At 38.8% G+C, this 27,211-nt stretch overlaps 1 protein-coding gene and 1 long non-coding RNA gene across 4 annotated transcripts in view; both read right to left on the bottom strand.

Annotated features, from left to right (window-relative positions):
- Nucleotides 1-13,394, bottom strand: part of LOC131236888 (THO complex subunit 1) — a 41,016-nt gene extending 27,622 nt beyond the window's left edge. For 2 of the 3 annotated variants that reach the window (XM_058234405.1, XM_058234407.1), the window contains exons 1-6: nucleotides 13,176-13,394; nucleotides 12,738-12,821; nucleotides 12,466-12,540; nucleotides 8,741-8,834; nucleotides 8,419-8,564; nucleotides 8,222-8,293 (exon numbers count right to left, since the gene is read on the bottom strand). In XM_058234405.1, coding sequence (XP_058090388.1) covers nucleotides 8,222-8,293; nucleotides 8,419-8,564; nucleotides 8,741-8,834; nucleotides 12,466-12,540; nucleotides 12,738-12,821; nucleotides 13,176-13,277 — 573 coding nt within the window. In that variant the 5' untranslated portion in view covers nucleotides 13,278-13,394. The remainder of the gene's footprint in view (nucleotides 1-8,221; nucleotides 8,294-8,418; nucleotides 8,565-8,740; nucleotides 8,835-12,465; nucleotides 12,541-12,737; nucleotides 12,822-13,175) is intronic. The other variant, XM_058234406.1, reaches the window with a different exon arrangement.
- LOC131236889 (uncharacterized) lies at nucleotides 1,734-3,082 on the bottom strand. The gene is made up of 2 exons (XR_009166940.1): nucleotides 2,791-3,082; nucleotides 1,734-2,750 (listed from the first exon to the last, which is right to left on the bottom strand). It is a non-coding gene; the product is annotated as an uncharacterized LOC131236889 (long non-coding RNA).
- Nucleotides 13,395-27,211: the final 13,817 nt, after the last annotated feature.

Genomic DNA, 27,211 nt, shown 5'->3' with positions numbered 1-27,211 from the left:
TAGCATAGAGTAACCAAATAGCTCATTTCCCCTATAGCATATGCTACAAGGGCCGTAGTGTGTTACGTATGTAGTGCATGCTGCATTTTTTTTTTAAGAAACAGATTTTAGTGCTGTTAGTTCAAGTGATGTTGTAAAATGGTGTTGACCCATTCTTCTCGCATGTGGCAATGATGTAGAGCTATCCAGAATTCCAGACCATCCAAATAGTGGGTCTTATTATAGATGGAGAATATTTGTACATGCACCCGTTTCAGACAACCTTAACCATCTATAAATGGGCCTCCACGTGAATGGCTGACGACTTCTGGATAAATGTAAATGGTATAAAATTCACATTGTAAAAAATTCTTTAAAATATAAGGATTTCGATTCGAAACCTAACACAACGCACCAGCCCCCAAACCCATTCTCTCGATCCATAAGGCCAATGAAGAGAACATTTTGGCCAATCAATTGACCCTACAAGAAAGTCCATTTGATGTATTTCCAAGCAAATTTGAGCTGAAATGAGGTATGTTCTTGCCCCTGAATATCTGTCAATGAGTTCTTTTTCATTTCGGATGAAGATTGATGCTTTCTTTGGATTATTTTTTTTTTCGTTTTAGGAGGTCGATTGCTATGTAATGTTGTCAGATAGGTGTTACCATGCTTCTTCTTTTTTGGTTTTAGGGGCCTGTTTGTGTTGTGTTTTAACCAGTTGTTATGCAATGTGTGTGTATGGCATGCTATGTAATTTATTTTTTATTTTTATTTTTTTATTATTATTATTATTTTGTGTATGGAGATGTTTAGGTGGCTATGCATTCGGTTTTAGAGTGTGGCCCACGTGATGGTTGGATAGGCTTCTTCTTTTTTTTGCTTCTTTTTTTTTTTTTTACATATATTATTACCGTTTATCAAATTTTCTCCTTTTTTAAATTAAAAAGTAGAAGCATCGTGTAGCTTATGCTACACACTACAGGGGTTGAACGCTACACAATACGCTACACCCTATTTACAACATTGATTTCAAACTAAGCTATTCCAAAATCTTTCAAAACAATCGTCTATGAACAACCCTCCTATTAATATCCTAAAGAGATTTGGGAAAGCAAGACAAATTAGGACTCCTCACCATAAATCCTCCCATAACCCAACTCCCCTAATCCACATTTAACTCCTCACAACTTTCAGACACCCAAACCTCAATTCTATTGACGAACCAACAATCTTAGGTGAAGGATTAAACTGGTTTGGGTGAACCACATCGGTCCTCACCAAAAACCCATTAGCATCACCTATAAGGGCCCATATTGGCCGATACAGCCCAATTTGTACATCTAATGCAATTAAACCATCCACATCATGGGTCCCAGTTCAGATGGCTTGTAAACCTAAAATTACATTGATTAGATTTTCTACTTGCCTGATTGATGGATACTCGGTAAAAATAGAAAATAATCAAAGATATGCATGCAACAAGAAATCAACATAAATGAAAGGTTAGGATATTTCAATCAATATTTCCTTTGGGATGATTACCTATGTTAACGGTAGTGGCTATGCGCCTATGGCCCCTTAATCTTGGGAAGTGTTGGGGACAGTTTTTGGTATATGGGGTATTTTCAGTATTTTTGCTTTTATTTACTTAAGGGCACTTTTGTAATTTCATCCATTTATAAAATAAAGAGAAAAGTGGGGACATGAACCCTAGCTCTTATTTCCCCTTTCTCAAGTTTCTTCTCTCATTCTTCTCTTCTTTTCATCCTTTCTTCTACTTTTCTCTTTTCTATACCAACTTACATGGTATCAAAGCTATCCTAGAAGTGGTTTGGACTCCGTAATTCATCCCGATCAAACCGAAGTTACTGGATCTTTTTTCATAAGGGCCTTCCAACACGTCAGGGGCTGATCGGACTGCAAAGGGGAGCACATTTCATCGTCCGTTTGTGAAAAAAAACAGGTTGATTTCTGCATTGTTCCTCTAGTAGAAGGAAACACTCACAAAAATGAGCTTACATGCCTTGTTGAATTATAAAAGCTTGCTGATTTCTCATAAGGTTATGTTAAAATCGTTTGTTTAAGATTGTTGAGTTAGGTGGAAGCAGTTCTTTTGATAGAATATTCTCTCCCGTTAAGTCATATGCGATGTGGGTTTGGTATTGATGTCAATTAAGGTGATAATGGGCCAGCAATCTTCATGTTATTTTATTGTGAAGGTATAGTTATGTGTGGATCTCTTCTCGGTCAGCATTTCTCTTTTGGCTTTGAAGCAAGCTAGTTCTGGTATATCTATGGAGCCCAAAAGTACAGTTGTTGGCTCCTCATCTCTTGAGGAAATGTCTGGATCCTCCTTCAATGCATCAATATCTTTTGTGAAGCTGAATGGAAAGAATTACCTTCTGTGGGCCAAATGGCCAAACTTTTGTGTTTCTCTTAGCCCGCGAAAAGGATCAGTTCCTCACGGATCTTAAGCCAACGGAATCTGATCCAAAATACAGACGATGGATGCATGAGGACGAGCAAATTCGCTCTTGGTTATGGAATAGTATGGAATCTAAGGTGAGTTGTAATTTGGTCTTCTTAAGCACAGCAAAGGACATTTGGTATACTATAAGGAAGATGTATTCCACGGAACAGAACGTTTCTCAAGTGTATCAATTGTATGAGGAAATATTTTCTTTTCAAAAGGAGGACAAGCCCCTTGGTGAATATTTCACAAAGTTGACTGGAATGTGGGAAGAACTAGCCATATATCATCATGTTGACTGGAATGTGGGAAGAGCTAGCCATATATCATCTTATTACCTCAGATGTCACCCTTATGAAGAAGCAGTGGAAAGATATGAAGTTAGTAAACCTTTTGTCTGGATTGCCTAAGGAATATCAATCAACAAAGGATTAGATTTTGAAAGGAGTTTCCACTACTTCAGTGGTAGAGGTATATGCAAGACTTCAAAGAGTCTCCCTGACAAATGAATTTGACAAGTCTTAGGTTAATGCAGCTGATAAAAAGGTATTGGCCTCTTCATCTGGTTATTTTGGCTTCCGTGGAGGTCGTGGTGGTTGCGTTGGTCGTAGTCCTCCCCATGGTGATGGATTCACAATTGTGGTGGTGAGGAGAGCGTACGTATACTCATTGTGGCTTGACAAATCACACAGTGGACTTTTACCCGGATCTTCATGAAAAGCCCTAAAGGACTAACAAAGTTTTATATGGTTAAGGATGCTTCTTCAGATGGTAGATCCACTACTCTTACTTTGTCTAATCCCGTTAGTGATCATATCAGTGTTTCACTATCAAGGGGGGAATATACATGTGTTCTTTCTTCTTCTAGTGGCTCTACATCCGACAATGTTGCATCCACCTCTACAGTCACTTTTGCTCAATCAGCCAAAGCGTGTCTTTTATCATCTTCCTCCCCATCTTGGATCATCAACTCTGAGGCGTCCGACCATGTCTTTGATAATCGCAATTTCCTTTCTTCCTTTAATTGTGTTTCATCAAATATGTCGCTTACTTTAACTAATGGTACGTCGTCTAATGTCATTGGTGTTGGTACTACTCAACCTAATGCATCAGTACCCCTGTCGTCTGTTCTATATGCACCAAATTTTCCTTTTAGTCTTTTATTTGTAGGTAAGTTAACAAGGTCTTTAAATTGTTCTCTGTCCTTCATTCCTTCTTATTGTGTGTTTCAGGACCTCAAGACAGGCGGGACGATTGATGGAGGTTGTGAGAGTCTATACTACTTGGAGAAGGAACCGGTAGGTGCGACAGTACTTCCTGCGGATTCGGCAATTCAATGGCATCATCGCTTAGGACATCGTTCTTTTTAGAGGTCTACAGACTCTCATTCCATCTCTCACTAAGGTGTCCAAGTTGGAGTGCGAAGCATGCGAGCTGACTAAACATCATAGACTCCACTTCCCTTCTATAATTGAGTCAAAATGTGATATTCCTTTTAAATTAGTCCATAGTGATGTATGAGGACTAGCTCGAGTCCCTAGTTTGTTAGGTTTTAAGTACTTTGGTATCTTTATTGATGACTATTCTAGAATGACAGGATTATATTAAATAAAGCATAGGTCTAAAGTCTTTCACGTATTTTTGAATTTTCATGATGAAATAAAGAATCAATTTGGTGCAAAATTATGCATGTTAAGGTCAGATAATGCCTTGGAATTCATTTCTTGAGATTTTCAAACGCACTTACAAAGTCAGGGCATCATTCATCAGACTTCTTATGCTTACACACCGCAACAAAATGGGGTGGTTGACCACAAGAATATACATCTAGTGGAAATTACTCGAGCCTTGCTGTTAGAAATGAATGTTCCGTAGTTTTATTGGGGTGATGCAGTTCTTACGGCATGCCGTTTGATCAATAGGATGCCTTCATCAATTTTAGATGACAAAACTCCATTCTCCTTCTTATTTCCTAATCAATCAGTGTTTTTTTTTTTTTTTTTTTCCCCCCCCCTAAAGTGTTTGGTTGCATCGGCTTTGTTCATATATTTGGGTCAGGCCAAGATAAACTTTCACCTTGTTCCATTAAATGTATTTTTCTGAGATATTCTCAGACTCAAAGGGTTATCGATGTTATTCCCCTACACTTAAGAAACATTTTGTGACTGTTGACGTCACCTTCTTTGAAAACGTTCCATTACATTAAAGATGAGCGTACTCTTGAAGTCACATCTGTGAAAACTCCCTTGCTAAATGTATTTCCTTCAGAATTTGATGTTGAGATGCCACCACCAACTCAAAAAGATTTTACGCAGACTTATACAAGAAAAGGAGAAAAGACCAGGCATTACAAACTATTCCTCTTCAGTCCATACAATCGACTACTGCGCCTATTGAGGTTCTTGGTTCGTCTGAGTCTCATGAGGTTACCAATGATCTTCCCATTATTGTCTGAAAAGGTAAATGTTCTTGTGTTTCTCATCCCATCTCCAAGTTTGCTACCTTTTCTCATTTGTCTGTAAATTATCGTAAGTTTACCCTTACCTTGTTTATTGTACCCATTCTTAAGTCAGTCCATGAGGCATTGTCCAGATGAAAAATGGAAATAAGCTACGGATGAAGAGATGGAAGCTATGTATTCCAATGATACCTAGACGCAGACTGATCTTCCATTATATAAAACTCTAGTAAAGTGTAGATAGGTGTACACAGTTAAGTTCCTACCTAATGGATCAATTGATCGTTACAAAGCCAAATTGGTCGCTAAGGGGTATACACAAATTCATGGGTAGATTATCTTGATACATTTTCGCCAGTGGTTAAACTTAATTTGGTTCGGGTTCTTCTATTAATAGTAGTAAATCATGATTGGCCACTTTTTCAACTAGATGTGGAGAACACATTTCTAGATGGAGATTTACACGAAGAAGTCTACATGGAGCAACCTCCTGGATTTGTTGCTTAGGGAGAGTCATCTAAAGTATGCAGGTTAAACAAATCTATATATGGATTAAAACAATCACCACAGGCTTGGTTTGAGAAGTTCAATAGTGTGGTTGTGTCATTTGGATTAAAAAGAAATAAAGTAGATCACTCAGTTTTCTCAAGACATTCTACATCCGGCCACATAATACTTGTTGTGTATGTGGATAACATGATAGTGACTAGTGATGACTTAGAGAGCATTGAGAAGTTAAAGTCATATCTTCAAACTCAGTTTCAGATCAAATATCTTGGTCTTCTTCAATATTTTTTAGGTATTGAAATAGCAAGATTGAGAATTGGCATAAATCTATGTCAAAGAAAATATGTTTTTGGAAGAGACATGTATGCAGGGTGCCAAACCGGTTGATACACCAATGGACCCCTACCTCAAGTTTGAACCTGAAGAAGGAGAAGTGTTAGAAGACCTTGGTATATACAGGAGACTTGTTGGAAAGCTCATTTATTTTACCATCACCAAGCCTAATATCGTATTCCCCGTCTATGTAGTGAGCTAGTTCATGCAAAATCCGAAGACATCACATCTTGCAGCAATTATGAGAATCCTCGGGTATTTGAAATATTCACCTGGGAAGGGTATTTTATACAGAGCTTATGGTCATCTCCAAGTAGCCGGTTATTCAGATGCAGATTATGCAGGGTCGAGATGTGATAGAAGGTCGACTACGGGTTACTGCATCTTCATAAGTGGTAATGTGGTTACTTGGAAAAGTAAGAAACGGAATGTAGTTGCTAAAGAAGTATTGAAGCTGAATACAGGGCAATGATGCATACAACTTGTGAACTTAAATGGTTAAAGTCTCTTCTCGAAGAATTGGGATTCGGAGTTCAGGTTCCAATGTCTTTACACTGCGAAAATCAAGCTGCGATACATGTTATCAATAATTTTGTGTTTCATGAGAGAACAAAGCATATAGAGGTTGATTGCCATTTCATTTGGGAGAAGATATCTCAAGGAGAGATCCACACACCTTATATTTCTTCCAACGAACAAGTTGCAGATTCATTCACCGAGGCTCTTGGAAAATCTCAGTTCGAACTAGTTCCCAAGCTAGACATGCAAGACATCTATGCTCCAACTTGAGGGGGAGTGTTAACGATAGTGGCTATGGGCCTATGGCCCACTTAGTCTTGGGATGTGTTGGGAACATAGTTTTTTGTATAAGGGATATTTTCAATATTTTTGCTTTTATTTACTTAAGGGCACTTTTGTAATTTCACCATTTATAAAATAATATAAGAGAAGCGGGAACATGAGCCCTAGCCCTTAATTCTCTTTTCTCAATTTTCTTCTCTCATTTTTCTCTTCTTTTCATCTTTTCTTCTACTTTTCTCTTTTTTATACCAACTTACAGCCTATCTACGGTGGACCCCACAATTTGGACTTTTAACTTGACTTGATGTATGCCACGTATGCAATATCCATGTGCCTGTGTATCAAGCATATCACGCGTGTATCAAATCTCCCAAATGCCTCTACACTAGCTTGCTAAGGTTAGACGCCTGTGACTCCTATGTTAGTTTTGCACCATTTACAATGGTAGTGACTCATCCTCCTCACATGTGGCACTGATGTATAGCTATCCAGATGGCCCACATTGCGAGTCCCTTGTGGATGGAGCTTATATCCAAAATCACACTTATCAAGCAATGCAAAGCATAAAATTAATGGCTATCAAACAGATGGTTGAAAGTGGAATAGTGAATTGTCCAGATATGAAGAGAAAAATCAGATTCATTAATATTATCTTCTACATGCAGTTTTTCAATTATGCTCCATCCACAGATGGGTAAGAGATTTGGATGCTCTTGATTGGCATAAAACTGTGCAATGCGTGCATTTCAACAGCCACCACCATTTTTAAAATGCTGAGAAACTAACATAGGAGTCTAGCTCTTCTTCTAACCTAGCCAGCAAATGCCACACGCATTAGAAAATGGTCTCTCTGAAGAGGCAGCATGTAGCCCATGTACATGCTGCCATGTGTGCCATCATGGCCATGGACACAAGATCCATCCAGTTCATCAGGGGGCCCACTGTGAAAAGATGCATTTGCACAGAAATCAGGCCAGTACACTTGTAAGGTTCAGCACACTTTACAAAGCAAATGGTTCAGCCACTATGTGTGCCATCATGGCCCATAGGTACAAGAATCATGATCTAACCCATCCATCAGGGGGCACCACTGTGAAAAGATGCATTTTGCACAGAAATCAGGCCAGTCCATTTGTAAGGTTCAGCACAATTTACAAAGCAAATGGATCGGCGAAAAGACTTCGCATGGTTTTCCTAACATTGCAGCCCACCTGAAGAATGAACCAGCCCAATTTTTAGGGTACCTTATAGTCACCATTCATTATCATCTGATCAACAGTCTAGATCACCAATCAATGGAACTCACATACACTAAAAAGAGAGAAAGAGAGAGAGAGAGAGAGCCTGTAAATACAGCATCACGTGTGTTTGGGACAAATCAAACAGGAGGTGACTCATTCTGTATCATCCTGTCTCGTCCAACTTTGACCGAGCTGGGCAATCCAGGGGCAATACAGGGCGAGTCACCGCTTGTATACTCGTGTCAGATGGGTGAACTAGATCGACCACCACCATAACCGGTACTACCATAGTCGGTTTCGGCTGATACTTTAAACCCTGATCCCAATACAATTCCTCTCAACAACCGTTCTTGAAAACTCCAATGGCAAGGGTTATTAATGCTATCTGTTCGTTGTATTCAATAAGTATTGGTTTGGGAATGCCCATACCTTTGATAGCCGACGAAGAAGCTGATTGCATGTCCTCAACATCACAAGCTTTCCTCGCCCAAACAGCTCTTGCTGCAAGGCATCAACCAGATACCTTAGAAATACAATTCGGTAATGCTAGACATGGTGGTAAAGATCTTCACCAAGCACAAGATGATCAATGCCATTGGAGGCTTGTAGCAATACAATTTACGTACCTTCCCCAAAATATCTTGTTTACTCTCAATATAACCGAAAACTTCTTTGCAGTCTCTCATTGTAGACATTTCTGTTAAATCCTCGAGCAGCTGGAATATCATGCCACCCTCAACATGGCCTCTTTCACAAAGATACAGCACAATGTCTGTCAGACACAGAAGAAGATAGTTATACAGCAAATCTTGGCACAAGAGGAAAGATCTCAAATGGTGCAAATAATCTGCCCAAAAATGACAGATGACTGCAGAACAATGTGGACCATGTGATTGAGGAAGCTGGTGAAAAAAGATTCAAAGATTATAACTGTTAACAAGTACATACCAAGAAGTCGTGATATTTGACCCTGAAGTTTTTCTGCATCATCAATTGATTTCCCATATTGCATAACCTGTTCTCCAGACTGAACTGCAGATGACTATGTCAAAAATGAAAAGAAAAAATATTAATAACTTACAATTACTTAAAGGGCCCAGAAAATTAAGTCTCGCAATAAATGGACAGCTCAAATGAATAGAAAAAACTTTAAAAAATCAAAAGAAAAAACTAAAGCAGATGGTCCTATATCTGCGAGGAACAGCTTCCTACTGACTACTTTGAATTGCGATATTTGCATTGATTGTAGTGAGTAGGTTCAGTTACAGTAAGATGTTTCACATTAACCATGACAATTTAATTATTAGAGTTGCCAATGCAATCGGCTGTCAGTCACATTGGCATTTCTTCTCGTAGCTTTTCGCGTAACCATCAAATATAAAGTGCCAGTGCACTGAACTTCTTTTCTGCAAATCCATAGGGAACCATCTTATCAAATCACCCATGCAAAATTCATTACTCAAACAATCTTCAGAGGTACAGAAAGAAATGCAATCCATCAATGTGCTCATGATATCGTTACAAAGAGCACAACAATCACCTACCTCGAAATCACTAGAAAAAAAAAAATGATGAGACAGTTTATGTAAAAATATAGGGAGAGGAGAAGGTTCTCCACATGGTCTTTATTGACTTAGAGAAAGCTTGCAATAGGGTGCCTAGATAGTTAATCCGGCAGGTGTTGGGAAAGAAAAGAGCTTCAAGAGGGTATATTGGCACGATTAAGAATATGGGGAAAAGTCAACAAATGTGAGAATCACTAGTGGAGAGACAAGTGAGTTCTCAGTTCTTGTAAGCTTGCACCAAGCCTATACCTTTTCACATTGGTTATGGACGAGCTAATGTGGCATTTGCAGGAAGAGATACATGGTGTATGTTTTTGTAAATGACATAGTTTTGATTGACTAGACAAGGGAAGGCATAAAACACAAAGCTATATTTATGGAGGGGTGCTTTAGAATCTAAATGATTTAAAATAAGTCAGACTACAAAGAGTATATGAAGTGCAATCTAGTAACAATAGGAGTGGAAACGAGGAATTAATTAAGATTGTTGACCAAGAAGTTTCCCAAAATGACCACTTTTGATATCTTGGGTCAATAATTCATGAGTGGTGAGAGAGTGAGAAGGATTTCACCTATAGAATTCAAGTCGGGTGGAAGATGGAGATGTGCCTATGGAGTTTTATGAGATCATTGTGTGCCACTCAAACCGAAGGGAAGTTTTGTAGGATAGTTATAAGATCAAGCATGCTTCATGGAACGGAATGTTGGGTAGTTAGGAAACAACATGTTCATAGGATGAATGTAGCTAAAACGAGGATGTTGCGATGTATGAGTGGCAAGACGAGGAAAGATAGAATTAGAAATGAATGCATTCGAGGGAACTTAGAAGTAGCACCAATAGGTAATAAAATAAGGGAAGGTAGATTCAGATGGTTTGATCATGTGCAACAAAGACCAAGAACTGTGCTAGTCAAAAAGAGTGAGTTGGTGCAAATTGAAGGCTCTAAAAGGGATGTTCATAGGATAAATGTAGCTAAAATGAGGATGTTGGGATAGATGAGAGGCAAGACAAGGAAAGATAGAATTAGAAATGAATGCATTTGAGGAAACTTAGGAGTAACACTGATAGCGATCAACCGACTAGCGCACCAAAAGCTCCATAGCTGATCGGGAATGACTGATTTATCCATATATGCAAGCCCTCCCAAGCAAACCCAGGCGAGACCTCCCCATGGGGAACCCCTACTTTGCACAGGTCTTCGAATCGAATGGTCCCACAGTGGGCCCCACCTCGTGGACATTCCGCATCTCACAGAACCCACCTCATGAGTCATTCCACCCTAGCGTGGAGATACGGTGCATCCTTGGAATCACACCAAGATGCACCAACATCATCCACCCAAGCCGATGAGGAGACTCGATCATTGGGCTCCTGGCTTTGATACCATTTTGTTAGCGGACAACCAACAAGCCCACCAAAAGCTCTAGAGCAAATGAGAAAGGACCGGTTTATCTCTATATGCAGGCCCTCCTATGCAAACCCAGGTGTGACCTCCCAGTGGGCAATCCCCATTTCGCACGGGTCCCCGAATCCCACGGTCTTACAATGGGCCCCGCCTCGTGGCCATTCTGCATCTCACAAACTCCACCTCGTGGGCTGCGTGGAGATACGGTGCATCCTTAAAATCACATGAAGATGCAAGGGCATCAAGCACCAATAGCTAATAAGATGAGGAAAGGAAGACTCAGATGATTTGATCATGTGAAACGGAGACCAAGAACTGCGCTAATTAAAATGAGTTGAGTTGGTGCAAGTTAAAGGCTCTAAAGGGGCAAGGGGAAGGCCCAAAAGGATGTGGATGGAAGTAGTAAGAAAAGACATGATGAGCTATGCTCTAAATAAAGTTGTGGCCCTTGGTAGAGTGGAATGGCAAAGCAAGATTTTGTTACCTTTATGATACAAGCCGTAATGGCCATTCTTTTTTTATTGAAAAAAAAAAATTCCGAAAAACCTGTATCGGCCCCGTAATGGACCATCACAAGGCCATAACAGCCTTTACAGAAGACATAGCAGGCCGTTACGACCCCGTAACGTGTAACGGTTGCCACCGTTACCTTTACGTAACGACCGTTACAACATACCATGATTGGGATTATGCTTAGATGGTGATGATGATAAGAGAAGCATACCACTATGGAGTGGTTAGTGGCCAACAATGAAATGAGAATGGAATATATGTGAAAAGCAACATGCAATTGAGAAGGACAAAACCACAATAGGATTTTTTATTTTATTTTATTTTTGAAAGGGTAATCAAGCTTCTAAATTAAAAGAGCAACAAAAGGCTAACCCAAGACCGATAAAATATTTGAGCCAACCTACAGATCCAGACAACACAGACAAATAGACCAATGATAGGAATTATTCATAATTTACATTTACATGAAGACAAATATTTCATCATAGTTTGTCTCATCATCATCAAACCTTATCACAACTAATTGGAGTCACATAATTTGTGTATATAGGCACAAAAACATACATGTTTGTGTATGTGTACATCATGTTTTTGTTTTTTTAAGTAAAACCCAGGTAAGATGTTTGCCCTGATATTCAATTGAAAACTAGACTACTTGGTGTACCAGCAAGGGTGACTAAAGTGCATCCACAACTCTCAAGCAAAATGTATTATGCAATCTAAAGTCCTTTTGCATTCCAAATGGATGCGCAAATCTATCCAGCCATCCAGGGCTGTGTTGGGATGCACAAGAATGTTCATTCTCATGAAGAGGACCCAACAAAACTCACTGATGTTTCCTGCCATTTGTAGCAAGGAAGTAGTCTTAAATTGCAGCCAAGTTCCCATCTGCAAGCCGGATCCCAAAACCTCAATATGAATGCTGAGGAAGCTAATTATAACGAGATCATTTCCATTATCTTAGAAGACTAACATCCAGAGCTCACATAGATAGTGCATACAACCGCACCCTGGATGGTAACTTCTGGTAAAGACAAAGATAACTTAAAGAAAGAACAGGCAGGAACTACAAGTTCTCTAACAGAACACAACATTCAAATCGACAGGCCCCACTATTTAAAAATCAAAAATAAAAAGGGCAAACTTTTCGAGCAATGAAAACACAAATTGTAGCAGCATAGTAACTTACCACCAGTTCCTGAAGTAACGTCCGGAGAGCATTTTCCAGTGATTGGTTCTCCTCGAGGACCAGCACTGTTTGTCTCTGTCAAGAAGCACCCAAACAAAGATTTCAGAAGTCTAAACGCAAGACAAACACTACCAAGGCAGTTTCACTAACATTATAGACTATCAATGGAAGGTAATCATCATTAGCAAAACAACCCAGCATATGTGCATGAACACATACATCAATAGATGCATGTAGAATGGAAGTGCGTGTAATGGAGATAGGCTTAAGACCTGAGGTTTGATAGCATCTTGGACTGCCTGGAGAGCGAAACTCGAAGGGGGCCCATCTTGCATCAGAGCATTCTTAAATACTTCCTGCAGCAAAAATACAAAGAAGAATCTGACTCGTACATTTCCATTTGCGGAAACATAGAACTAATTTTGTGTTTTGATTGTGATGAAATGTTGGGTTTTCTTCTCTAAATAGAATTTCCAAAAACCGCGAATTTGGGCTCCGTTATCTACACGGGTAACGTTTCATGGTTTTTACAAATTCTAGTACAAGAGTAGAAATCCCACAAATCGAGAATTACTTTCATTCCGACGCGAGCCAAACGTATCCTAAGCTTGTGATTGACAGTGAAATGTAAAAAGTTCAACGGATGGAGAGATGATGATTGAGAGAGAGAGAAAGAGAGAGAGAGAGAGAGAGAGAGAGAGAGAGATTACGAGGACTCGGTCTCGATCGGCATGGCAGGAAATGTGAACGGGGGCTCGCTCTTTCACATGCTGGTGGAGAAGAATCCGAAGGCCTGATGGAGCTTCCGCCATTCGAATGACGATTTTTCTACGGACCGGAGACGAGGAGAGATTTTCTTCCCTCCTTTCTACTTATTCCGAGCAAGGGGTAGGAGGGAGCATACACCGTGTTTTGGTGTGTCATTACTCGAGTCTCGCAACCGCTAATATGGAGGATGCTGGCCCACAGTATTTGGGCCCACCTATTGATGTCGGGTCCAGGCATCGTTCCGGCCCTCAGTATCCAAATCCGAGTCCGATAAGTTTCATAAAATTACAACTTTGGCCTCCGCTACCAGCTTGCCCACGGCTGATTACCCAGGGTAAAAGTGCCATTTACATGGTAAAGTTTTTTTTGGCACATCATGATGTATGCATTATATCTACACCATCCATCCATTTTTTAAAGATCGTTTTAGGGCACAAGACAAAAACTGAGGAGACCCAGAGCTCAAGTGGACCACACCATGGAAAGATATAGGGATGATAGCGTCTATCACTGAAACCTTCCTAAGGCCCACCATTATATATATTTGCCATCAAATCTGTTAACAAGGTCACGTAGACCTGGATGAAAGGAAAACAAAAATATCAGCTACATCCTAAACTTTTGTGGCCTCGAGAAGTTTTTAATGTTGGGTATTTAATCCCCCGCTATTTTCTGTGGCATGGTCCACTTGAGTTTTGGATCTACTTTATTTTTGGGTGACCTATGATTATGATATGAAAAAATTGGATAGACAGTTAGAGGTGTACACCAGTCGAGTTGAGCTTGTGCCAAGTTCAATTTGGCTCGGCCACTAGCTAACCCTAGCTTGAACTCGGCTCGGCCACTGGCTAACCCCAGCTTGAATTCAGCTCGGCTCGATCCTTGAGCCTGACTAGTCAGCTCGGCCCAGTTCGGTCAGTCGCTCGAGTCAGTTCAAGCCAAGTTCGCCTGTGCAGCATTTTCACGAATACATGGACTGCGCATTTAAATTCCCACCGTATATAAAACAGCAGTAGTTTTACATGTATTTTATTAAATACCTTGCAGGAAAGGTCAAAATGTAGAATATATATATGGGAAAAGGTACTATACGCTCGACTGCATAGTACCTTCCCATAAGGTCGAATGCTGGCACTATGCTAGTGGTAGGATGGTGAAAGCTTGAAAAGGACAATAAGATTTTATAGGATGAGTGAAGAAACAAAATCAAAGAAACCAGTTATTAAAATCCAACTCCCTGTATTTCCATGGGAAAGCTTTAGCATGAAGGTAATGCTCTAAAAATCTAGGTAGGCCCTATTGTGGGATTTTTTAAGAAATCCACACCGTTCATCCATTTTTCCGTATCATGTAAGGGGTTGAGCCTAAAATTCAACCAAATCCAAGTCTCAAGTTGATCATATCACAGAAAACATTGGGAATAATGATTTCAACCATTAAAATCTTGTTAGGCCTCACAGTGATGTTTATATGTGATCCAATCTGTTCATAAGATCATACAGACATAGATGAAGAAAGAAACAAATATAAGCTTGATCCAAAACTTCCCTGGCCCCAAAGAATTTTTCAATAGTAGACATTCAATTCAATTGTTTCATGTGGTGTGGTCCATTTGAACATTCTATATGATTAATTTTTGGGCTCAGGCCCTAACATTATATGGTAAAGAGGATGGACAGAGCAGATTAGATATATAAATTATGGTGGACCTCATAAAGTTTACTCAGTACACTATGCGTAGCGAGTTACTCGCCCCGCAATTTGCTTCCTTGCAAACAGGGCCGTTCTGGAAACGGATTTGCTACTCCCCTGTCACCAACCAATGGCGGGTGGTAGGTGCTCTGTGGGCCCCACAATGATGCATATGTTTCATCCATGCCGTCCATCTATTTTTTAGATCATTTTCGAATATGAGACCAAAACTAAGGTATATCCCAATCTCAAGTGGGCCACATTACTGGAAACAATGTTAAATGAATGTCGACCATTAAAAACGTTTTGGGAGCCAAAAAAGTTTTAGATCAAGATGATATTTGTTTTTTCACTTCATCTATCTCTCTATGACCTAATGAACAAATTGGATGTCAAATAAACACTACAGTGGGTCTTAGGAGGATTTTAATGGTGGATATCCAATCACTATTGTTTTCCTGTGGTGTGGTCCACCTGAGATTTATATCCCTTCCATTTTTGAGATAAAAGCCACAAAATGATATGTAAAAATGGATGAATGACATGGATGAAACACATACATCATGGTGGGGCCCATAGACTAGTAGCACCGTTTCCGCTCGTACCGCACTAACGCAAAAGAAAGGGAAGCGGATTGCGTACTATCTCGTACCCTAAATGTAGTGAATAAACTTTGCGGGGCCCACCTTCATTCATGCATTTTATCCAACCCGTTAACACATTTTACCAGATAATTTTAGGGCTTTAGCCTAAAAATAAAGTCTATAAAAAGATCAAGTGAACCACACCAACCTAAACAGTGTGAATTGAACTTCTACTGTTGAAAAGTTCTTGGGGGCCACGGAAGGTTTAGATCAATCTTATATCTGTTTCTTTCCCTTCATCCATTTTTGTTTGATCTTATGAACAAGTTTGATGAAAAATAAACATCATTGCATGCCTTAGAAAGGTTTCAACTGTGGAAATCAATACTTCAACTGTTTTATGTGGTATGGTCCATTTGAGGAGTGGATATACTTGAATTTTGGTCTCAACGCCTAAAATGATCTTTAAAAATGGATGGACGGAGTGGATAAACCACATGTATTCACAGTGGATCCAACAAAGTTTACTTAGTACGGTGAGAGCTCACTTGAGTAACTCAGTACGCAATCCGATTTCAGAAGAAAGAGAACGCGGATTGCGTCCTTCCCCGCCTGGACGGTAATCCATCCAGGTAGGGCTCGGTGGGGCACAACGTGATATGTGTTTTATCCACATCGTTTGTTACTTTTCTCGAATCATTTTAAGGTATGATACTAAAAATGAAGCAGGTCCATAGCTCGTGGACCACACGAAAGGAAGCTGCAGTGATAATGACACCCAGCGCTGAAACCTTTCTAAGGGCCACCGTGAATTTTTTTTTACCATCCAACCTATTCAAAAGGTCACGTAAACGTGGATGAAGTGAAAACACAAATATCAGATTGATTAGAAACTTCTCTATCTCTCAAGAAGTTTTTAATGGTGGACATTTAATCCCCAACTCGTGGTCCACTTGATCCCTGAACCTGACTCATTTTTTGGATCATATCTTAAAATGATATGAGAAAAACGATGAATGGTGTGGATAAAACACTTACATTACTGTGGGGCCTAGCAAGGCTTCAATGGTTGAAATTACTATTCCCATTGTTTCTTGTGATATGATTAACTTGAGATTTGGATTTGGTTCAATTTTGGGCTCAACCCCTAAAATGATATGGAAAAATGGATGGACAGGGTGGATTTCTCAAAAAACCCTATGGTAGGCTCCAACCAAGGTTTGTAGGGTAGACCTTCATGCAGGAAGCTTCGGTAGGAAATATAAGAGAGAGAGAGAGAGGTGGACTCGTGTTTTGTTTCTCCACTCTCCCTATAAAATCTCACCTTTCTCCCTATAAAATCTCACCGTTCTTTTGAAACTTTCACCATCCGACCGCTAGTATAGTGCCAGCACTCGACCTTATGGGAAGGTACTATGCGGTCGAGCGTATAGTACCTTATATATATATATATTTCATATACATATATATATATATATATATATATATATATATATATATATATATATATATATATATATATATATATTTCATATACATACCTTCCTTGCACCAACCGGACTCGTTGAGTCATTTCATCAAATATGTGGTGAGCAACATCAATATCAAAGTAACCAAGTCACCGAACTGGTTCGATTCGAGCTGGGGTTCGATCCAAGTCGAGTCAAGCTCAGCCATGCTCGAACTTAATTTGAAATTTTTTCGAGCTCAAAAAATCAGCTCAACTCGACTTGAACTCAATTTCAAACCGAGTCGAATCGAGCTTTTTCGAGTCGAGTCGAGCGAGCTAACCAAGCTAACTTGGTTCGTGTACAGTCCTATAGACAGTAGGTATCTAACACATACCTCATGATAGGGCTGATGGAAGTGTGCCACGTGATAGCGAGGTTGCTGCTGTATTGCCAAAAGCTTTCCCCTGAAGCTCCTGCGCTTGGAAGCTAGGTGAGACCCAGTATAATTTACTAACTCATTTTAGAGTAAGTGACAAAAATTAAGGTGGATCTAAAACTCAAGTGAGCCGCTATAGAGGAAACAGTGGAGATTGAACAACCACTGTTAAAACATTCATATGGCCACAAATGTTTTGTATCATCGTCTTTTTTATTTTTAGTTCATCCCTTTGTTAATGAAGGTTTGGATGACATAAACATTAACTTTAAGCCTAATAGTAGGCATTTCTTTCTCTCATGTACCTTCTTGAGTTTTGGATCCGTAGCATTTTCATTTGCAAAACTTAAAATGAGCTCAAGAAGTAGATGCAGAGAGTGGATTTCTTATAAACATTGTGGTGTCGAAGGTTGCGGATTTAGGACCTGCTGGCCTCATCCAATATTTGTGCAGCTTTACTGTAAGGCCTACCTGGACATGTGTGTTTTACATCCATACTGTCTATCCATTTTTTCAAATCATTTTAAGGGCACGAGCCCAAAACTGTAGCACATCAATTTCACATAGGAAATGGTGTTGATTAATGAGCCACTAATGATTTGAATCAAACTGATATTTTTAATTTTTATTCTTTTCCCTTTTATCTATGTTTTTGACCTTATTAACTGGTTAGATGGAAATTAAACATTATGGAATCATTTGTTTCCAGTGGGCTCTAAGGAAGTTATTAAACTGATGTTTCTGACAGTATGATCCACCTTAGATTTGGCTCTTCTTTATTTTTGAACCCATGAGCTAAAACGGCCCGTAAATACGAATGGACAACATGGGTAGAGGATACACATATCAAGGTGGTCCTCACAGTAAGGGCTACACTGTCTTGAGCAAGGCCGAGGCCACAGCGTAACCACTCCCTTGTGGACCTGAATTGCGAGGTGCGTATTGCGTACCGCCCCACTGTGTCCTAAAAACCAATCATCGGGATCTGTCGGGTCCATTGTGATGTATATATTTTATTCATGTTGTCCATCCATTTTGACATATCATTTTAGGGCATGAGCCCAAAAATGAGGCAGATTAATGGCTAAGGGGGGTCATACTACAAAGAAGCAGTGGGGATTGAATTATTACCATTCAAAACTTCCTAGGACCCATCATGATGTTTATTTGTCATCTAACATGTTCATAAGGTCACATAGATTGTATGGAGGGAAAACATAAATATTATATTGATCCAAATTTTGTGCCCCCTAAGAAGTTTTTAACCATAAGCTTTCAATCCCCATTGCTTTTTCCATGGTGTGGCATACTCGAGCCTTCAATCTACCCCTTGGAGCCCATTGTAATGTTTATTTCTCATCCAACCAGTTAAGTAGGTCACACATACATGGATGAGGGGAAAACTCAAACATTAGCTTGATCAAAAAACTTTCGTGGCTCCAAGAAGTTTTTCATTGTGGGCATTCAATTACCATTGCTTCCTATGATGTGGTCCACCTGAGATTTGGATATGCCTCGTTTTTGGCCTAATATCTGAAAATAAGCTGGTAAAAATGGTGGGACAGCGCGGATTTAATATAGACATTAAGGTGGGTCATATCTTTCTTTTTTTTTTGAATCACCTATAGATGGCATGAACACTTAGGTTACATAAATTGTATGTGATGGCGTTCCATGGGCCCCACCATGATGTATATGTCCTATCCGTGCTATCAATCTATATTGCTAGCTTATTTTAGGGTATGATACAAAAAAGAGGACAATCCAAATCTTAGGTGGACCACAACACAAAAAAAAAAAAAGGGCAATTAAATGCCATCAATGGAATGGTTGTGAGTGCTTAACCTAGCAATTGTTGAATGACTAATAATAAAAATTTAGTAGTACTGCATACCTATCAAATAAAAATTTGTATATGTGTGACCCATTTATTCCACACAACGACAAGAACATTTTTTTTTTCAAGCCAAAACATGTTTTTTTTTTCAAGGTCATTGAACCAAAAGCGTATTCATGCGTTGTGATTAATCTCTTGACCAGCAGGGGGGGGGATTATATAATGCTCTACCCTAGTCTGGTTCATATCTCGAATTTTGTTCGTTTCATGATCAACAACGTTGTTAACATAAGGTCACTATAAATGAATCAAGTAAAAAAACAATATTAATAAATAAATATTAAATGATCCTAACATTCAAATCAGCCTTTATTAATTAAATATAAGATGTTTCTGATGTATTTGATGTCTTAAATCTAATCAGATTCTGCACAAAATTTTCACGCAACTGCAAAAGCGCAGGATTTATTTTAAATTTCGTTTATAATTCTTTCTAATTTTGTTGGGGATTCTTCTTAAAACTATATATATGAGTGTAAACGGGATTGTGAGGTATTATTCTAAGGGATTCTAAGGCTTTCTAAAAAGGTTCTAGGCTTTGCAAAGGGTATAGCAAGGGTGAGATTCAACTTGTTTGAATCGGGTAAGTCTTTTCTCTCTGTAATTTTTGCTTTCATAATGAAGATCTGTCGCTTTGTGCTGCGGTTTTTTCCCAAAAGGGTTTTCTACGTTAAATCTTAGTGTTCTCTTGTATTTGCTTGGTGCTCTTGGATTAATATCCAAGATCCATCTCTGTGTGATTCCATAGTCCAAAACCCAACAAGTGGTATCAGAGCCAAGTTAGGGCACAGATCTGAATCTGCAGGATTAACAATAATGGGAAACACCAAGTTTAATATTGAGAAGTACTCAGACAAAAATAATTTTGAGTTATTAAAGATTAAGATGATTAATTTATTAATTAAACAAGGCGAAGTTAAGGCTCTTGAGGAGCGGAAATCGACCATGAAAGATGAAGAATGAGAGACTCTTAATAATAATGTTTTAGCCTCCATCCGTTTACATCTTACGGATGAGGTTCTTTATAATGTTTTGAGGGAGAAAACTGCTACTAAATTATAAGCGAAGTTAGAGGATATCTACACGAAAAAATTATCTCCTACACTTGAAGCTACAATGGTATAACCTCAAGATGACAAATGGTGGAGATCTAGAGGCCCACATCAGTAACTTTAATAAATTGATTTGCAAATTGTTGGATATAGAGGAGGTGATCAAAGATGAGGAACAAGCATGTATGTTGTTGAATTCTCTTCCGGCATCGCATGAGTCATTCAAGGATGCGATGCGCACCGCAAATAAAACCCTGAGTATCAACACCGTTATCTCAGCCCTTCAAGGGAAGGTCATGAGAAAGTTAAACGGTGACACAAGGACATCTTCCAATATGCACTGTTTACGAGAGCCAGAAATTCTGAGCGAGGTATAGGATCTTCAAGACCTGGATCCAAATCCAATGGCAAGGGCAAAAGAAAAATAAAGTGCTGGAACTGTGGGATGACTAAACACATGAAGAATGATTGTACCAATTCTAAAGCGATTAAAGAAAATTCAGAGACTTCTTCCAATGAGGCCAATGTTGTCATATATGATGAAGAGACAAGTGGTGGTGATGTATTGTCTGTGTCTATGATCGGACACTTACACGACAATCATGGAGATGAGTGAATCCTCGACACAAGAGTGTCATATCATATGACACATCATCGGAGTTAGTTCGTCAGTTACAAGGAATACAATGGTGGACAGGTCTTTATGGGCAATGACATTGTCTGTAATGTTGTAGTTTTTGGTACTGTGAGCATCAAGATATTTGATGGGATGGAGCGTACCTTGACTGATGTCAGGCATGTTCCTGATATGAAGAAAAGTCTGATTTCTCTCGGTGCACTCGAAGCTATAGGATGCAAATTCATTGAAATTGATGGTATCCTTAAAGTTTCAAAAGGGACACTCGTGATCATGAGAGCGCAAAGGTACGAAAATCTTTACAGGTTGATTGGGAGTACTTCATCAGGTGAAGCGGCAGTAGCTATTGCAGATTCCATGTCTTTACGTATTTGGCATGCTCGTTTGGGCCACATGAGCGAGTGGGGCATAAAGGTACTATCTGGTTGTTGTTTGATTCCAGCTTTTAAAAATCTGATTTAGATATATACGAGCATTGTATATATGGTAAACAATCTAAATTACCTTTTAAAACAGAAAAACATGTATGTAAGGGAGTACTTGATTATGTGCACTCTGACGTATGGGGGCCATCACCAGAGGTTTCCATTGGGGGGTCGTCATAGTTTGTTTCATTCATTGATGACTATTCCGGAAAAGTTTGGGTTTCCTTTATGAAATGTAAATTCAAAGTTTTCACTATGTTCAAACAATGAAAGACAATAGTGGAAAAACAGTGAGAACGAAAAATAAAGGTTTTAAGGACTGACAATGGTGGAGAATTCACTTCCACTGAGTTTAATAAATATTGCAAGGATGAAGGGATCATTAGGCACAACACAGTGCGCCACACGTCTAAACAAAACAGTGTGGCTGAGCGAATGAATCGGACTCTCTTGGAGAAGGCCAATGAATGTTAAGTAATGTTGCATTGGGTAAGGACTTATGGACTGAGGCCATTAACACAGCTTGCTATTTGGTGAACCAATCTCCTTCTATGACAATTGAATGTAAAATCCCAGAGGAAGCATGAAGTGGTCATAAGCTAAACTACTTAGATTTGTGTATATTTGGTTGTGAGGTTTACTCTCATGTACCGTCAATTGAGAGAGATAAGTTAAACCATAGAACCAAAAAGTATATTTTTGTTAGCTATGGTATTGGTGTGAAAGGTTATAAGTTATTTAACAAGGTCACACGCAAGGTTATCACTAGCAATAGCGTCAGATTTGATGAAAGCTCCATATTCCACAAAAATGATCAAGATGAGAAAGATGAACAAGAAAGGTTGACCATAAACGTTTAGATTGACACAGATGATACTTAGGCAGAGACAGATGCACAAACAGAGGTACATGAGTCGGTGGAGCAGCCACCTGTGAGAAAGAACCCACTGCATAATCGCAGGTTACGAGTAAAATACAGGACATGGACGACTCTAATATCGCATATGCTCTTATTACAGATGAGGGGGACCTGTCAACTATTCAGGAGACTCTTGATGTGCCTATGTAGAAAAGTGAAAGGTGGCTATGGATGATGAGATGGACTCGTTGCACAAAAATCACACATGTGAGCTGGTGGAGCTTCCAGTGGGCCGAAAAGCGATCGAATGTAAGTGATTATTTAAAAGAAAACAGGATAGATCCAAAAGTAAGATTGGCAGTGAAGGGTTATACTCAGAGAGAAAAAATCGACTTCACAGAGATATTTACGACGGTAGTTAAGTACGTGTTTATCAGATTCGTGTTGGCGCTAGTTGCCTAATACGATCTCGAGTTGGAACAGATTGATGTTAAGACTGCATTCCTGCACGGAGAGTTGGAAGAGCAGATCTACATGAAGTAACCAGAGGGCTACGAAATTAAAGGGGCAGAGAAAAAAGTTTGCAGATTAATGAGGTCATTATACGACCTGAAATAGTCGCCTGGGCGGTGGCATAAAAAATTTGATTCTTTCATGTGGAGTCAGAAATTTACTCGTAGTGAATACAATCACTGTGTCTATTGCAAGACACTGAGTGATGACAAATTCATCATCTCAGTATTGTATGTTGATGATATGTTAATTGTCTGTCATGATATGTATGAAATCAATGTACTGAAGACTCAGTTATTAAGGACATTCGAGATAAAAGATCTGAGGGCTGCAAAAGGAGTTTTCGGCATAGATATTCATAGAGACAAAGAAGAACAGACTTTGATTATCACAGGCAGAATACCTTGAAAAGGTGCTGATTAAGTATGGGATGGACCAAGCAAAGCCGGTGAGCGTTATCCATGCAACTCACTTCAAGCTTTTCTCACAACAATGTCCTACATCAAATGAGAAAAAACAGGTTATGTCTCATGTGTCTTATTCGAATGTGGTTGACAGTTTAATGTATGTCATGGTATGTACGATATCAGATATTTTACAAGCAATCGGTATTTGAGCAGATACATGTCAAACTCCGGCAAACAACATTGGGAAGCGGTGAAATAGCTACTTCGATATATTCGAGGTATGAAAGACTACATTTTAACTTTTGAGAAGACATGAGTAAAGTTGGTAAGGTATGTGGATTCAGACTACGTAAGCAATATGGATTATAGAAAGTCAACTTCGGGTTGCTCATTTATACTAGCGGATGGAACAATTAGTTGGATATCGAAGATTTAGTTCGTGGTGGCTCTTTTCACGACTGAAGCAAAATATATGGCAGTGACAGAAGCGTTTAAGGAAGGTGTCTAGTTAAGAGGCATGATAAATCAGTTGAGGCTTCAGTAGGAAGCCGTGCCTGTTAATTGTGATAACGAGAGTGCTATTAATTTGGCTAAAAATTATGTTTATCACTCTCGTACTAAACACATTGATGTTCGTTACGACTTTATTCGATAGATGCTTGAAAAATGAGGCATAACTCTTTCTTCAAGCACCTGTGAATCCAACAGACATGCTCACCAAGATTGTTCCTATAGAGAAGTTCAAGTTCTGTATAACTTATATGAGCTTGGCAATGACGTAAACGGAAGACGAAGTGTGCACGAGAAGCATTGATGAAGCTATGATGCGAGGTAGAGATAAGAAAATAGGACAATGAGTTACTTGTTTGAAAATTAATGACATGGTGGAGATTGTTGTATTTGATGTCTTAAATCTAATCAGATTCTGCGTAGATTTTTTGTGCAACTGCGAAAGTGCGAGATTTGTTTCCGATTTTGTTTATGATTCTTTCTGATTTTGTTTGGGATTCTTTCTAAAACTATATATATGAGTGTAAACGGGATTGGGAGGTATTATTCTAAGGGATTCAAAGGCTTTCTAAAAGGGTTCTAGGCTTTGTAAAGGATGTAGCAATGGTGAGATTCAAGCTTGTTTGAATTGGGTAGGTCTTTTCTCTTTGTAATTTCTGCTTTTATAATGAAGATTTGTCGCTTTGTGATGTGGTTTTTTTCCCAAAAGGGTTTTCCACGTTAAATCTTAGTGTTTTATTGTGTTTGCTTGGTGCTCTTGGATTGCTATCCTAGATCCATCTCAGTGTGATTCCACAGTCCAAAACCCAACAGTTTCAACATGAGGCTATGAGTTCGAGTTTCCATCACGGTGAAAAACCAACGTGATGTGAATGCATGTGTTAAAAAAATAAAGATGTTTAATTGTTCAATTCAAGGACACTAATTGAAGGTTATGATTATTCTATTAAGAAGAATATAATACATATTCTATCAATCTAAACATAATATTTGAGAGATGTATGTGAATTGGGCATAAATGTGTCAAATTAGGTAGCATGTCAATACACACTTTATCATATAAAAGATGGAAATTAAAATAATACAAGCAAATATGACAAATTATCAATTTTCAGACATTAATGATTTGTGCTTACCAAATGATTTTATTTTATTTTTTTGAAAGAAGCACTTGCTTTTAGATACCAATACTTTTTCAGACAAATTTCCAGTATTTATAAGTACTAAAATTTAGTACCACAAGTTTTAGTATCAAAATTAAATTTAAACCTTATATATATTTTCAGAGTACTGAACAGCACCAGTCCTAAGTTAGTCAGGATACAGATACCCAAACGAGAAGCGATCCAGTGGGCTGAGTGTATGGGAACCTTTCATGCATGTAGTTACGTTTTGGGCTCGTCAGCATCCACATCACTTATCCAGATTGTCAATTAGGCCCAGTCCACTCTCTGCAGTCTGCTATGGAAAAAATCTTTGTAGAAGATAGGTGCAATCACATGTTTAGGACAACCCAATTGTGGTGATTTTTGCACATTAGCGGAAGAAAATTACTGTAATTAATTGATAGTTTACAATGCATTACATGCCATTTCTCAACTTAAGATAAACCAAAATTATGATAAACAAACCTTATTAATCATGGCTAAGGGTGCGTTTGGTAAACTGAATAAAAAAGTCTATAATTTATTTAAATACTGAATCCATTGTGTACTGAATTTTAAGTACTGATGAATGCCATTTGGTTAATTTCGTGAAAAAATTCCTGAACATTTTAGTACTGAATCCATAATATTTTTGTTATATCCACACTTTTTTTTTTCTTTTATTTATTTATTTTTTTCAGATCATTTTAGGGCATGAGCCTAGAAAATGAGGCAGATCCAAATCTCATGTGGACCACACCATAGGAAACCATTGTAATTAAACACCCACCACTAAAAACCATCTTGGGTGCCATTTAAGTTTTGGATCAAGCTGATATTTGTGTTTTTTCTTCATTCAGATTTGTGTGACCTTATTCACAGGGTGGATGACAAATAAATATTACTTCTTCATTTAGATTTGTGTGACCTTAGTCACAGGGTGTATGGTAAATAAATATTACCGTGAGCCCTAGGAAGTTTTTAATGGTGGGTGTTCAATGACCACTTTTTTTCCTATGATGTGATCCACTTGAGATTTGGATCTGCTTTATTTATGGACAATGGTTTAAATTGAGTTCTAAAAACTGATGGACGGCCTGGATATACAACACATACATCAAGGTGGCCACACGGTCAGGGCAACACCCACTAAAGTGTTACCAGGTAACACCTGATACGCTAGGCGGACAGGGATAGGCTAGCATGTATCACCGCGCCCGGTTCAGTGACGTGTTTGGCGTGGCAAAGTTCTGTGTGGGCCCCACCATGATATATTTATTATATCCACTGTTCATTCATGTTTTCAGATCACCTTTTTCTGTTTTTGCCTTTTTTTGCCTTTTTTTTTTTGGCATAAGCTACAAAATGAGGCAGATTTAAAGCTCAAGTAGACCAAATCATAGAAAACAGTGGATTGAACACCTATCATTGAAAACTTCTTGTGGGCCATGGAAGTTCTGGATCAAGCTCACATTTTTGTTTTCCCTTCATCGAAGTCTGCGTGATCTTATGAACAAGTTGGATGGCAAAAAACCATATGGTGGGCCTTAGGAAGGTTTCAATGATGGACACCACTGTCGCCACTGCTTTCCGTGGTGTGGTCCACTTGAATTTTGGATCTGCCTCATTTTTCTTGGATGGGCGGTGTGGATATAACAAATACATTATAGTGAAGCCTACAGGGCCTTGCCACGTCAAAATAGAGTTGCTGAGAATAGGATTACAGGCTGAAGGAAATTAACCCAAAGTCACCACATTCCAGCTTATTGCTTTTAGTGCATACACCACTTCCGAATTAATTTGTATTTAATTTTAATTAAGGATTGTTTTTAAGTGTATTAAACAAACACCCAAAAGAACATATTAAGGACACGTTTGGATACCACCAAATAAATTACTTTTTCCACCTATAGCAGTAGATAAGCAACTTATTTGAGATAAGTTTGATTTAGGATCAATTCTAAGTAATTTTTTCACTTTAAGTTACTTAAACACTTCAGTTTAACAAGTGGAAGCCAATGTAAGCTATTCAAGGCATAAGTAGCTTCTCTTAAGTAACTTAAGATCCAAACGCCCCTTGGCCGAAATTTATTTTTAAGATTTTGGTGAGATTCGATTAAGCTTAACGGTTAAAACCAGGTTTGGACTCAGGCTCTGACTGGAATAATAAGCCCCTGCAGGATGCTTGGGAGCAGGCTGAGGCTGGTGTCATGTGTATTGGGGTGGTCAAATGACTAGAAAAGCCCATCCAGTTGCAGGCACATGTTTCCTTTGAAATTAAATGAACTAAATTGTGGAATCCACCCTTGCTAAGCCATGGTCCGAATGGACGCGGTTTGCGTTTTAAACCGCCCGTCTCTTGCCATGTAT

The sequence above is a fragment of the Magnolia sinica genome, chromosome 2 (assembly GCF_029962835.1).
Source record: "Magnolia sinica isolate HGM2019 chromosome 2, MsV1, whole genome shotgun sequence".
NCBI lineage: Eukaryota > Viridiplantae > Streptophyta > Magnoliopsida > Magnoliales > Magnoliaceae > Magnolia > Magnolia sinica.
Note: the sequence above shows the minus strand (reverse complement) of the source record. Positions and strands in the feature narration are given on the sequence as shown.